The sequence below is a fragment of the Anastrepha obliqua genome, chromosome 1, assembly GCF_027943255.1.
Source record: "Anastrepha obliqua isolate idAnaObli1 chromosome 1, idAnaObli1_1.0, whole genome shotgun sequence".
In the NCBI taxonomy this organism is placed as follows: Eukaryota; Metazoa; Arthropoda; class Insecta; order Diptera; family Tephritidae; genus Anastrepha; species Anastrepha obliqua.
In genome coordinates, this window is record NC_072892.1 from 182,691,319 (window position 1) to 182,706,780 (window position 15,462).

The 15,462-nt window shown below is 35.6% G+C and overlaps 1 protein-coding gene across 4 annotated transcripts; it reads left to right on the forward strand.

Annotated features, from left to right (window-relative positions):
- The first annotated feature begins 535 nt into the window (after nucleotides 1-535).
- LOC129235591 (retinol dehydrogenase 14) lies at nucleotides 536-11,867 on the forward strand. 4 transcript variants are annotated; one of them, XM_054869506.1, is made up of 4 exons: nucleotides 536-624; nucleotides 7,043-7,180; nucleotides 10,746-10,884; nucleotides 10,958-11,867. In XM_054869506.1, exons 2-4 carry the CDS (start codon nucleotides 7,043-7,045, stop codon nucleotides 11,686-11,688), a joined length of 1,008 nt encoding a protein of 335 aa, XP_054725481.1. In that variant the 5' UTR covers nucleotides 536-624; the 3' UTR covers nucleotides 11,689-11,867. The 4 variants fall into 4 exon arrangements, with proteins under 4 accessions (XP_054725481.1, XP_054725482.1, XP_054725483.1 ...); XM_054869507.1 differs by lacking the exon at nucleotides 7,043-7,180; XM_054869508.1 differs by lacking the exons at nucleotides 536-624; nucleotides 7,043-7,180 and adding an exon at nucleotides 1,058-1,147.
- Nucleotides 11,868-15,462: the final 3,595 nt, after the last annotated feature.

Below are 15,462 nucleotides of genomic sequence, written 5' to 3' on the forward strand. Positions count from 1 at the left end.
AAAGGTGCCCTCAAAGTTAGTTAATTTTTTAAAAACGTCGATCAGAGAGAGCACTGATTTTTTGTACAATGAAACAGAATTTGAAAACGAAACAGAAACAAAGTCCTAAACAAATAAATGAGTAGTGCTATTCGACATTGTCTTTCAAAACACAGAAGACTTAAGACACAAACTTTGTACAACAGCCAACAGCCTCTCAGCTGGAATCATGAGCAATCTCTCGTTTCAAATAGAGAAACAAACATTATATTAAGCATGTTGTTGCTATTAGTTTTCATTTTTACGTTTCAACAGCGTAAATATTTATTTCAATGGAGAGAAAGTGGCAACAAAACAAGGAGTACACAAAATTATGCACGAATGCAATGCGCGCTCGGTATAGAGTCGCACATTAATAACCGCCTGGCTGTATAAAACATATATTAAAGTGTGAGTGTGGCTAGGCTAAAGAAAGAGTAGCAACAACTCCCGACAGCAAACTAAAATGACGATCAGTTCAAGATAGCTGATACAACAACTTCGAACAGTCTCAAGTCAATCGTTCAAGGCGAAGGTTGTGCGCGAGCGAATTTGATAAAATATAAATAAACAGTTTTTAAAGCAAAATTTTAGTTTTATAAAAAGGTAGGTGCCAGTACAGCGAAAACTATTTTAAGGTGTATGGAATGTATTATTTTACCTATGATTTGAGTTTTTGTAAAAAATGCACAGAAGGCTGAAAAAAAGCTGATTGGGCAAGAAAAAATGGTTGGCTGGTTGGTTGGTTGGTTGGTTGGCAAGTTAGTGAGTGTGTGTGTAAAGTTTAAGTTTTCAGTGCCCAAGAGACGAAAATAGCGTTCAATAAACATTCAAGCGCACATACTGTCCTATGGAATTTGTGTAGTGTCGATATGAAGGGTCTGTTGCAATTCTTTTTTACAGAAATTGAAAAAATTTGTTGTGGCTTGCAATAAGATATGAGCAGCAATAGCGATTTCCTAACAGCACACGGGCATAACAACGAAAGACATATCTACGCGTATGCACAAACATATTTTACGAAGCAGCTCTTAACTTCTGCTTAATAAAATTAGGGCCATAGTAGCAAATAATTGTCGAGCTTGAGCTGACATAAAAACGTATGGAGGTTTGTTAACACTTCGTGCTTGTAAGTATACTTCCGTTTATAGAGCGTACATACATATAAGAATGTAGCGGCAGCATTTTAACAAAGGCATTGATTTTCTCATTTTGATGACGTGGTAGAAAGAAGAAGGTGCACAAAAGTGAACGATAATGGAGTTCTTTTGGGCCGCGTTTAATACTTCTGCTCAAAGTACAACGCGTTCTCTTCTCTTCGAAAGCGCCTTTAAATCTGATAAACGTGAGACTTAACTTATTTATTTTGTTTCGCTATTTCACCTGCAGCGGTTGGATAATATCGGCCATTGCGTTGTATAAAAAGGTGAAAGTGCTGTTGCGTACGCTCTTTGTATACATCTTTTTTGTTTTTAGTTGTTTTTGCTCAATAATCATTAATTTAAACTTAAAATTAAATACGCCGACAAACTTAGAAAAACTAAATTATTGTCATTTATTAAAATTATTAACTTTCACCTCACACAGACTTTGGACTTAAAAAAAATAATAATATGAATGTAAAAGCAGCAAGATTTATGGATATATGTATGTATGTGTGTATCATACGCGCATGCAATTTATGCATATTTTAAAGATTTTGTTTTCAAATCTGATTAAGCAGCAATTAACTGCCAAGCTGACCATAATTAAATAGTATTCTCTGAAGTGGCGGCCTGGTACGAGTGCTCAAAATGTGAGAACCAACAAAACGACTAGGAATTGTTTAGAAGATTTCTTTCTTATTCTGGATAATATGGTTCTTTTTGAGAAGTGTTGCAACAAGAAAAAAAATGTTTGTTTATAACTTTGTCCTTTCATATGAAAATTAATAGAAAAAAGTAAAATAACACTGCCCAACAGCATTTCTGATGATTGGGTTATGATACATGTTTTTAGTCCAATTTTTAATGACAATTTCAAATCTGTAACTGAAATTCCTGTATCAGCTCTATATGACTCTATACGACACATTTGACTTTTTATAATAAAACACTATAGATTTAAAGATTATTTTATTTTATTGCCTTCTTAAGTTTAAATTTTTTTTTTTTTTATATGATTTCCTTGCTGAAGTTGAAGGCATAGAACTGTGGTTAATGCTCCAACAATAGTCGGCCATCATGTGTGTGTTCCAGTAACCTTGATAGCGTTCCTCCATCGTACGAAGGTCCTGGTGGAATCGCTCGCCCTGTTCTTCGCTGAGATCCCCAATATTGGCTGGAAAATAGTCCAAATGGTTGTGAAGAAAGTGTAACTTAATGCTCATATTACATCCAACCCTTTGGAAGTGACCCATTAGTTGTTCGACGTTTTGTTCTCTTCTGCGATAGTAAGAAATTTTAGTTTCTTTTGTGACTAAGTTTCTTTCTTTTAATCTAGACGCCAACATTTCTGAACCAGTCTTTGGCAGTCCCAGATCTCTAATGAGGTCGCTTAAATCATCTTGGTTAAATGGTTTTGGTGTTCCCAGGTCACAATCAAAGTCACTATCGCTATTGTCTGTTTTTGCTTCAAAATGTAAAAGTTCTTCCTGTGAAGCACCAGGTTGAGGTTCAGATGACATCGTAGGGCTCAAAACACGTCTATGTGCCGATTGTATGGAAGAATATTCCCATTTGCCTCGATTTTTTCGGTTAATGCCAGTTATTTTTACCATACAAAAATAACAGTCGTCGTGGTGGTTCACAGGTTCAATCCAGATCATAGCAGTTTCGTATCTAAATTTATTCCTTTTCTTATTCGTCCACAAACGTAGAAACTCAACGCACGTTTTGCATACCTTTTGTGGAATCCAAGGCTTATTTTTCATTTCCATTGGGTGACTGAAGTAATTTTTGTACGCCTCATTTACGAACGACGTCACATTCAAACGGTTTTCTTCAAACATATACTCTCCGCAAATAAAACAAAAACTATTCCGGTCATTTATACAAACTCGTCTTGACGATGCCATAACAAATAATATTAAGAAAACTTAATATTTGTTTAAATATTCGTCAATTAACACTGAAACATAGTGATTTTTTTGTGATAGCTATAACTCGTAAACAAGAGCTGTTACAAAAAAAATGAGGGTATATTTAGAATCAGCGTTGTCAAATTAGTAAACATCAAGTATCAAAAGTCATTCATCAGACAAAAAGTGCGATTTTGTTTTTTTGTGTAATAATAATAAAATTATAATGACCTATGTGCGCTATTTTGAACGCAAAGATTTAAGTATAAAATTATTTAGTAGAAATATGAAAATATCTAAAAATGTACGAGGGTTGCTGGAACAGTCCGTGCAAAGTCAGAGAGATGGCATTACTAGTACGTATCGAGGCTATGTTTAATAAGTAGCATCTTTTGAAAGAACACACACCAAGTTTCAGCCAGGTCGGTATATTTTTTTGTGCTTGGCATTCATCCGAATCGAGGAAGGCGAGTGATTTTCATTTCCATTATGGCCAGCTCACGACTCAGCAGTCGTGGACGCAAAATTAATGGAAATAGGGTTTCACATATTCAATACTCGCCAGACTTGGCTAGCTCAGATCTCTTGGACTACGCTATTTTGAATAAATGGCTGTCGGGAAAAAGATTTTATTCAAAAGATGAGGTGATTGCAGAGGCGAATGGATATTTTTCAGACTTGGACAAATCCTATTATTTGGAGGGGATTAATGCAAAATAATGGATTTCTTTAACGCAAATCCATTAGAACATCGTTGGACGAAGTGTATAAACCTCAAAGGAGACTATGTCGAAAATACAAAAGGTTTGCTCCAAGCAAATAAGTAGATTTTTTTTTGCAAACGACCTGCGTATTAAACGCTTAGGAGTCGCTGGCTACACAAATTAGCAAATTTATATAAAAATATTCTTCAATTTGCTTGTCAACCGCATTATTGTGCCCACATAATTTTTGAAATGTGCGTATGAAAGTGTGTATATATTTGCATAAAGTTAAATATTCTTTTCTGTTGGATAAAATCTCAACCGGTTCCGCTCATAAACTGTAGATTATAGTGAAGCCTCGGGCGACATAAACTGTGCGCTTTCCGACAAAATAGAACAGATACTAGTAGTAGAGCAAAATAGAGTAAATATATAAAGAAATAATCAAAATAAAAATACAAATATTGAGGGCCGCCGTAGTCGAATGGGTTTCTGGGTGACTACCACTCGGTAGGGTCCGGTCGTCCTTCGACAGGCAGTGTATTTCTACCAGGGTGAATCTATAAAGGCCGTGGTGCTGGAGCAAAAATAACATTTCAATGTGTTCTGTTTTTGCAATTTTGTGTACTGAATGTCAAAATTTCTATGGAAATGTAAACAAACAAACGAAGCAACAAAGCAAGGAAGTTCGCTACTTTGACAATCACAACGCAAAATCAGCTGCTGTAGTGCCAGCCTGAATGAATTCTCCTTGTAAAATACCATCTGCCGTCCGGAGAAGCCATAAACTGTATTTTCCTTCATTTTTTCAATATCAGGACACACACCACAAATTGGAGGAGGAGGAGCTCTGCCAAACATCGAGCGATAGGTGTAAGCGCCAATTATATTCTATCATATATATATGTATGTATTATAATATTGGTATCAAACGGAAGATGGTTGAGAAAGCTTTATTCCAGACCCATTTTTGAACAGGTTTGCCATCTGTTTACAAATAAAATAAAATTAAAATTAAATACACAAATGAAATATGCTACAATACAGAAATATTTCTGAGTAGAGTTGCCACTTCCTATAATTTTTAAAACGTTTAATGGATTTTTTAATAAAAACAACGACACCTCTGTTAGTACACAAGTTAAAAAAGACGTAAGCAGAAATATTTATGAGTAGGGTTGCCATCGAAAATAATTTTTAATTAAAATTTTTCGTTATTTCACTAAAATAAATAATAGACACGCATTACAAAATGGGTACCAAGTGAAATTATTACAAAACCCTATAGTTTAGGGAGCTTTTTACCTATTTTCAATGCAAACACAGAAGTGAATTAAAGCATATCAACCTAGAAACAACTGGAAAATATGTACTTATGTACGAGTATATATAAAATGAATTAAGTGAAGCATATCTCAAAAGCTTAAAATATTTCACTTATTGAAGGCGCAAATTAATTGATATTAAAGGACATGTTTTAATGATGATTGTCGATTTTTTTTTCTCACAGAATGTATACATCCATTGTACATACATATGTATGTATCAAATATAATTGGCGCGTTCACTTCGGTTTGTGTTTGGCCGTGCTACTCCTCCTATTTGTGGGTATTGTGGATTTATTTTATTATTTGTGTGGAAGACACTATTCGGTTGAAATTGCAATGCCAAGCAGCTTAAAATTATATGTTAATGAAATAAATTCAACAGCATACATTTGCAGTGCCCTGACCTACAAACACACAACTGCATTGCTTCAAAAGCAAACACTCACATAAGATACTTTGCTTGCTGATAAAACTCAAGATAGTTTAATTAAAGACTCGAGGTGTTCCACTAACATAGAGAAGATATTAATTCATATGTTAAATATATTTTCTGACTCTTTTTAACTTTTTCTCTGCTCGGTTCATTTCATTAGCTGCCCAAAGTTCATTTTTTAAGATATTTCGTTAAAATAAAATGGCATAGAGTGAAATGTACAAACAGCATCCAGCACTTTACTGTCTATTTAAGAAAATGGATTTCGTATTAATTTACGACAAATGTATGTGTTTATTGAATATGTTAAATAATTCGATTTGCATATGAAATGGTTGCACATTTAGCTTAGCTCAGTCTTATTTGCAGTAATCAATTTTTTTCGCTATGAAAAAAGTATAAATATGCAGTTTGGTTATCTTTAAACTTTTTGTCGCGTGATTTATAAATGTATTTCGCCAATACAGTACAAAATATAGATTTCATTTCAGTAAATTTCTATATAATAATGCAAAATAAAACAATAAAACTATATTTCCCTAAATTGCATTGCAGAGTAAAATTGAGCAAGCGAAAGTGACTCTCCAGAGGTAATTCGAAAAAAATTAATTTTTGGTGAACTTGTGTTACGTAACTCGCAACAGAATCATCAGAAGCAAAAAAATTACAATGCATTTATTAAAGATGGTTCTGGAGGTACCTCTGAGAGAATTATTTTTTAAATTTTTCATAGACTTGGAAGGTTAATAATTATTAAAAAAAGGTCACATGTATATCTGGTGGATTATGTACAGAAGTATTGGCTTTTGGTCTATCGGAGAACAAGCAACCAAAATGGGTATCTCTCACAATACATACTGTCACAGTTGGAAACAACCGGAGAAAAAGTCAAGGAGGTACAGAAATCTGGCCTGGCGCAAGAGACACTCAAATACTCATAACTACGTAAATTTAGTTCCGATCGACTTGAAATTTAAATAACCTTGCATTCATTAAAAAAAAAAACATAATAATTAAAAATAAGTGTAAATACCTTTCCCATCGACCCTTAGCAGAATTGATAGATTTGCATCACCGTGTGCGAGTCTACTAGTCGATTGCGCAGCTTATTGCGAAAAAATATGCTTTGGGTTTTTAAGCGGAGTTTTGGGTAAAATACTTTAATGAAAACGCATTTAGCCACTGATCCAGCCGAAAACATTGACATCCTTAAGAATATAAAAACAAATTTTCCCAGAGTCTTAGGTGTCCGCTTAAGAGAGACAACACTGTATGGGCATTGTTTTCATGTTATTTTTGTACGAGGCTATTAAATTCAACAAAAAAAAAAACCAAAAATTTTTGCATTCTGCGTATTTGTCGCATGTTTAGTCAAACGTGTTTTTATTGTCTTCTTTTTTGTTTATAAATTTATCATTTCTCTTTTTGATATGTTACATAATAATCAACTGATTTTCTCACATAACAACTTACGCGCATGCATACATATCTGTTATTTTAGATGGGTTTGTTGAGTGTGTTACCGAGCGCTGACTATCTGCGTGACATTCTGCTCTTGGCCCTGTTTTCGGCCATCATTGCCACTCTGCTGAGCATTCGCTTCTATTTGCGCATTACAGCCGGCAGATGCTTCACTGAGGTAACAGCTAAATATTATTTCTCACCTCTCGGCCCAACCCTTTCCATATATACATTCCTACATATGTAGATAAGCATTTATGCATACATTATTCAACACACTAATCTCTAGCACCAATGCCCATCCGCTAACCTGTCTTAGTTCGCTCCACGCTTCCATAATTATATAATATTTCAGTGCACTGACACGACAACTTATTTGAGTATTTGCCTTTAGTTGTGCTTATTTTTAGATAAATAATTTCTGATCATTCACAGAAAAAATTTATACATATATTAATTGAAATTTCATTGAATTGCCGTGAATGATTAATATTTTAAGCATCAGAAAATTAGTGCTTGCGAGGTAGAAAGGGCAAATTCGATGTAAGTGGCTTTGCCACAAGTCCAGAGATATACTTGTACCATATATATATATGTACATATGTATGTGTGTATAAATAATTACATGTAAACAAGTGTGGCCTTTTTAATTATTTGCTTACAATTACCTAAACGCGAGTTGTAAAGACTGTAATTACTGCGTACTTACCGCTGAGCACCAGGTGGTTTTATGAAGTTATGAGAATTTTTTTCGTATTAAAAAAAAAAATACCGGTAAGACACGCGTGGAACTAAATGTCTGACTGAACATATAACCTAATAACCCATGCACACTTGTACGAGCACCTAGGCAAGTTCAAGCCGCCGGCTGGGATAACCAGTTCTGCACGCGACAAAAATTTTTAATATACCTTTTTATTCATAGTAAAAGAGACGCAAAATGCATACTATCGTTTAGTGTAAATCCCCAAATTCGTACATTATACCTTACATAAAAGCTTACATAAAATTATACTACATAGTATGTGTACATGTGTGTGCTTGTGTGTTTATACTTATCTGATTGCCCCACCTGACGTCAGGGAAATTTTTGTAACTACATTAAGCCATATTTGTTCTCGCAAAGTAGAACAAATAGAGCCGTATACTATTTAATTCATTATTGTATATAATTGTCACTGAGATATTGAAAACTTGCTGAGTTTACTTTAATATGTCGCGCAATTAAAAATTAACTATTAAATAACAATAAGATTAATAATTGCATATGCGCTTAAAAATGTAATAAAAAAACAAGATAACGATGCGAATGATTCAGAGAGTTTTGCAATGGCTTACTGTGGCGCTTAACCTTAAGCAAACAATATACCAACTTGATCAAAAAGTTCCCATATATTCAGGAAATTCAAAATACAAGTTTATTCGACAAAAAGTATTCCTTCCTCTCCATCAACTGCCGCCCACTTAAGTTAGCGTTTGATCCAGCTCTTGAAATATTTCTGGCACTCTATTTTTGGTTTAGCCATCAGAGCCGTCTCCGATTTTTGAATTGGAACTTCTTAGGCGTCAATAGACGAGCGAGAATGGAGAGTAAAATTTCAAGGCCATGCAACGTTGTGGGCGTTTTCGTTCCGCGAGAGAGAAAAAAGATATAACGTAGATAGAAAAGGAGAGAGAGAGCAATACCTTATACATAACATATATCTTTGATACACTTTAGGCTATTTTTCCTGAGTTTTTCGTTGTGGTTGCTAATTTCTACTGAGAAATAGAATTTTTTGTTGGTGCAAACTTGTAGGAAATATATTTTTGGTGCCTACTTTTTGGCGTTATATTTCCTTGGTGTCCACTGTTTGGAGCGTTTTTTGATCCCAATTTTTTTGGCGTTTTTTTAGACCTACTTTTTGGCGCTTATTTCCGTTTCCTGGCTAATGCTTGGGCGTACTATAAAGTGCTATCCATTCCGGCGTCGGATTTATTAGTATTACCTTGCAATAATTTGTGCCGTTGCTGCGGTCCTGGAACCGCTGCGTTTGTGCGAGTGATAAACGCTCGGAGTAGTGCGCGTTGTTGCCACGCTTTGTATCCGGCGTTTACCTACACCGGTCGACCCTTCTCCGTTTTTTGTAAATTTTTTCTATTTGTATTCTCTGCAAATGTTGTGAATGTATTTAGATATATATTCTTTCTCTCTCTCTCTCTCTCTCTCATTTTCTCTCGGGTCTCTCTTTCTTTTTCTGCTTTGAAAGTTTCACTTCTGTTATGTGTACTACGCTGCACGTAATTTTTTTCATTACTTCCTTTCGGCGTATAAAATATTAAACTACGTTCCTCACAGTGGTTTTTTGAAGTCATCAAACAGAAAAAAGGAGGGAGCCATATCAGATGAATTCGATGGCGGATGGTATTCGTTTCGTTCTTGGTAAAAAATTCACGGATAATGATGGCACCATGCGAAGGTGCGTTATCATGGTGCAAAACCTGCGAGTTGTTTTCCCAAAAATGTTTTTTTTTGGCGTATTGCTTCGTGCGAACGTCTCATAACGTCCAAACAATAGATTTACTCAAGACGGCGTAATATTTACAAAAGGCAAGCAATGGCGATACAATTTTGGTAGGAATGTTAATCACAGATGTGGCAGCACAACAAAAGAAACAGAACTCAAATCAGTTGACTTATGGCGCCACCTGGCTTGTTCCCGGAACTCTTTGATCAAGGTGGTGTATTTTCTTTTTGAAGTGGTTGCTGAGAATTTTTTATTATATTTTTCGTCTCCGAATATTATCTATTTTGGTGCATACTGTGTTTTATGAGGAAAACCTCAATTTTTGAATCTTTCTGAGTTATTTAACTGATTTTGACTTTATATTTCAATACCATCCGAAGATGATGCATTAAGTAATCAGGCACATAAATAAATTCATTGGCGCAATTTGTGACGAAATTTGGGTCGTGCCTTATGACCATTAGTTGTGAGGTGTTTAAGTGCTAAGGCTACCCTGTCGGCCTGAAAATTAAACGGTTACAAGTATTTCTTCTGACGAAACTTATTATTTCATTTATTCATTTTATTCAAGTCAGACATACAGCCATAGGTTATTTTTCCAATGATTGAACTTAAGAATATTATTACATATTTAAATTCTAGATTAAAAAAATTAACAATAGAATTACAGTAGGTATTAAAAGGCAGTGGTTGTTAGAAAGTTAAAGTTGAGGAAGGTATTAAATGAAATATAATATTAAAAAATAGTAGTAGTAGCAGAAGTAGGAATTGATTGGAGGTAAATAATGAGAAATTAGCTGGGTACATTCAGTAATATTCGGGAAAGTAATGAAAAATAAAGTAAAATAATACAAACTCTAAAATCAAATCTCTTAGTTTCAGATTTGGAGCTCTTAGCTTTCTACTCTCATATTTCATTTTATAAGACGCGTTTACTGTTTGTAGTTCTTTGAACCATTAGTTGCAGTCGTGATATGTAATTTGTGGGCGCATGTGGATCCATTGTTCTGTTAGCTCTGCGCCAACTACCCTTGGCTGTGTTGTTACTTACTCTCTCCCCTCATTCCATATATGTATCAAGTACTAGGCAACTAGAGAATACTAGAGAGTACTTTAAGTCCCCGTAGAGTGTCTTTTGTTATTAATAATCCTCCACTTTAAGTTTAATGACCAGTTATTTATATTTTTCTTCAGAATTTGTTTAAATATTTAATTGCATTTTTTCAATTGTTGCAGACGAAAATGGAAGGAAAAACCGTCATTATCACAGGCGCCAACAGTGGCATTGGCAAAGAAACCGCACGCGATCTGGCTAAGCGCGGAGCGCGCATCATCATGGCTTGCCGAAATCTGGAGACGGCTAACGCTGTTAAAGGTAGTAGAGTAATTGAATGTACAAAAATGTGTATAAGTTTTGAAATCAAATACATTTCGATATCTCTTTCCAGAGGAAATCACCAAAGAGACTGGCAACAACAAATTGATTGTTAAGAAATTGGACTTGGGCTCACAGAAATCGGTACGTGAATTTGCTTCCGATATCGTGAAGAATGAACAGAAAATCGATGTATTAATTCATAACGCCGGTATGGCGCTGGCGTTCCGCGGGCAAACCAGCGAAGATGGCATTGAGCTGACCATGGCTACCAATCATTATGGTCCATTCTTGCTTACCCATTTGCTAATCGATGTTCTGAAGAGGAGTGCACCATCGCGTATAGTTATTGTTGCTTCCGAATTATATCGCTTTGCTTCGGTTAATTTGGATAAACTCAATCCGATCGGTTCATTCCCGGCTGCCTATTTGTACTATGTGTCGAAATTCGCCAACATCTACTTTGCACGTGAATTGGCCAAACGCTTGGAGGGCAGCGGCGTGACGGTGAACTTTTTGCATCCCGGAATGATTGATTCGGGTATCTGGCGTAATGTGCCTTTCCCTCTCAATTTGCCTATGATGGCTATAACGAAGGGATTTTTCAAGACACCCAAGGCAGGTGCACAAACAACAATTTACCTGGCTACCTCAGACGAAGTGGCTAATGTGTCGGGCAAGTACTTCATGGATTGCAAAGAGTCTACTCTAAGTGCAGCGGCTATGGATGAGGAAAAGGGCAGGAAATTGTGGGAAGAGTCGCTGAAGATTGCCAAGGTGACTCCACAAGATCCAAAAATCTAAATAGGCCAAAAGGCACTGAATAACTTGGCTAATATATATAGTATATATTATATTTTTTGCAATCCTTAGTGAAATAATATACATTTCTATAAGATACAAATATGTACTCATAATTTAAGCTTCATAGTGTGCAATACGCAATATTGATGGAATAATGAAACACAAGTGAAATGCGCCAATTCCCTTGGCTTTGTTTTTTCATTTCATTTCATTTGCATGTGTATACATTTGTGTGTGTAAGTATATATGCAACTGAAAAGCTCTGACTGTTCTTTGCAAGTTGTGCGTTAACATTTCGCTGTTAGCTTTGTGGTAGCTTGGCCAGAGAATGTTAATGTAGCAAAATAATGTTACGAATGAAAGCTAGGAACAGTGCTGCCAGCGCCTCTTAAGATGGTTGTTTTTGATAAGATTTTCATTCGAGAAATATGTGAGAGTTGGAAATGCTGGTAAGTTGGAATTTTCGTTTTTGCCTTACTTATTAAACTCATACAATTATATAATGGAAACGATATGAAGAAGCTACAAATACAAAATTGCTTTAATCAAAATTAAACTTACAAAAGTTATCTTAGCTTATCAAATGAAAGGAAATTATTTTTTAGTTATCAGGCTCTGGAATGTAGTTTTTACACAATAAAGTTAAAGTTAGAGCTTTTTACCATAAAGTTATTTGGTGAATTTACCAAATATCGCACAACTAATGCTAAAAAGTGGCAGTATGTTTATTTCGCTATATAAAATAGTGACTGATAGCAATTATAGTATCCAGTGAGGCGAACGGTTGGTAAAGGATGTGATTTCGCAAGCAAGAATGATGGCGCTATTAAAGCGCTAAAGGTTTGTAGGGCGAATGCTAGGTGAAGTAAAGAGTTCTCGCTTTATTTCGACGACGGCGATATTTCGTCGGCTGCCGTAACCGATTGGGTTTGTACGCGACTATCATTCGATAGTGTCCGGTTGCTACTATGGACATGAAACCTCGACCACCGCGTACACTATCAATCCAGGGGCTCACTACTGTCTCTAGATCTTCAATATATGCAGTAGAATTTACTTGAAATTCTTGAGTAAAGACGTGTGGTGACATGCCATGTCTTTTGTGGCTCACAACGCCTAAAACCATATCAGTGGCTGGAAAATTCGGGTGTGACAACAAGAAGCTTTGCAGGTTGGAATATAGCCAAATACCATTCAGATCATTTCTGCGTTTTGTCTTTTGGTCCTTATCCAAATTTTTTTATTCAGAAAAAGCCATAAAATTTAAGGCGTTTCAAGGTTTTTAATTTTGTTTAGAAAGCGTTTTGATTGGATAACTCCCTGCTTTCCTGTTTGCTCAGACATAAACTGCCTTCTGCGCATAACGTAGGAATTATACCGGAGATCTTCATGGACTTGACGGACCTTGACATTAAGCTCAAACCTTAATATGAATAAATTCTACAGATCGGACAGTGGTAGGGCGTTGCTCGTATTTATTGCGTTTTTTTAAACGGGCGTACTTAAGAAAATTGGAGATTTGTAAATCGATGTAATTTGAACAAATGGCGACGATAACTCCATGTCTTCAGTTTTTGAGTAAGGTTGCAGTCCTTAATGTCTTATCTGAAAAGGAGCAAGGACAAATAATGGTTTCGGGAAGATATAGCCACATATATATGTAGGGCTTCAAATATACCGTGTTTGCATTCTGTATATGCATAGGTTTGTCAATCCTTCAACACGGCTTATTATCGAAGCCCACTGGCCATATGGTGCTGCGTAATAGACATGCATATGTACGAGGGTCGCTTGAAAAGTCCATGTAAAAAGAAACCACTTAATTGTATGGGGTTAAACCTTTTTTATTGTTCGACATAATCTCCTTTTAGGCTTATATACTTCGCCCAACACTGTTCTTTTGCGTTGATCCCCTCCGAATAATAGGTTTTTTTTCAAGTCTGGAAAATAGCCATTTGTTTCTGCAATCACCTCCTCGTTTGAGTAAAATCTTTTTCCTGCCAGCCATTTCTTCAAATTGGACAACAAATAGTAGTCCGAGGAATCGGAGGGAGCCAAGCCTGGCGAATAGGGAGGATGTGAAACCAGTTGGGACAATATTTTCATTAATTTTGCAACCACAACTGCTGAGGCGTGAGCTGGTGAGTTGTCGTGATGGAAAAGGAAAACCACTCAACTTCCACGATTGAAATGAATGCCAAACACAAAGAAATATACCGATCTGGCTGAAACTTTGTGTGTGTTTTTCCAAGAGATGCTATTAACTAAATATAATCTCGATACGCGCCAGTAATCCCATTACTCTGACTCTACACGGACTTTTCAAGTGACCCTGGTATGTTATAAGAGGCAAATTCATATATGAGGGCATTTTTTTTTATTTCAAGAGGATAATATGACATTTTGTGATTTACCAAACCAATATTATGTTATTAGTTTAGGGAAAAAGAAATCCATTATTTAATCCGCAAATGGTTTCAAATTATTTCGGTCGATCCGCAGCTCTGGGTCAACTTCGATTATTTCCGTGATTTTATCGATATTTTCTTTAACATCAAAAATGCCTGAACGGAATCGAACAAACCAAAATTGCACGTGATTAGCTGTTACAATATCGACACCATAGGCTTTATTGACAATTTCAGCGGCCTGGTTGCATTTTCGCCTTTATCAAAGAAAAACTGTAAAATGTACCGAATTTTCTCTTTGGTACTTCCATTGTTAACACCCTGTAACGCACAACTGAATGAAACAAACATAATACAATAGCAAAATATGTTTTTTAGTGTGAAATGCCACCTTGACAACGAGCATAAACTTTAAATTGTTTGATCGATACTTTACGAGATATCGATTTCTACAGCCATCTACCGGGAAAATAATGAATTTCTTTTTCCCTAAACTAATATATTTTGCAATGTTTTTCACCTGCATGCATTTCAAATTGACTCACTAAACAAAAAAGATACAGATCTTATGGAAAACTGTTTTCTAACATTTACCATATTTCGATCGATGTAAATAAATATGTTTGACCACGTAAAATTCCCATACCTGTTGAACAGCTACACCAAAATATGTAAATACGCTTCTGTCTGTATGTATTAAAAATATTTCCCTTCGGTGTGAGTCAAACCGAAATCTGACAGATATTCTCAGAGGACATTAAATGAGACATGAAACAGAAGGACGAGCACTTAATCTGATAAAATTGCACAATTTGCCGGTTGGCAAAAGTCGACCAACGTAGGGGTAAGAGCGATGTGCAGCCCTCTTTCAACACGTCGTTTATTGCGGTAGATTACAGAGTGCTGATAATGATAACTGAAACACACTTACACCTTTACACTCATACATGCCGCAGAGAGCGATAAGGCAGCAGTAACGGCACGTGGCAAACGGTATTTATAAGATCAGTAAATGCTGTGAGTTGCATCAATGCACATACATACATACACACAAATACATGTGTTTGTATGGGTAAATCTTATGCCAAATCTTGTGCTCTTATTTGTTGTTGATATTAGCCGTCCACGCTGGTTGTTGATAATAATTTGATGAGTATAATTGAAATTTAATATTTCCGTAAAGGATTACTAAATTAGTAGTTTGGTGTTTAATCAATGATGAATGCTGTATAATAAAGTAGTTGGTACATGAAGATTGCTGGGATTAAGCTTCAACAACCACGAAGGCAACAATTACACGGGATGAATAATTTTCTCATGAAGATCAACATACATATGTGTATATGTATGTACTGCAGGAGTGCCA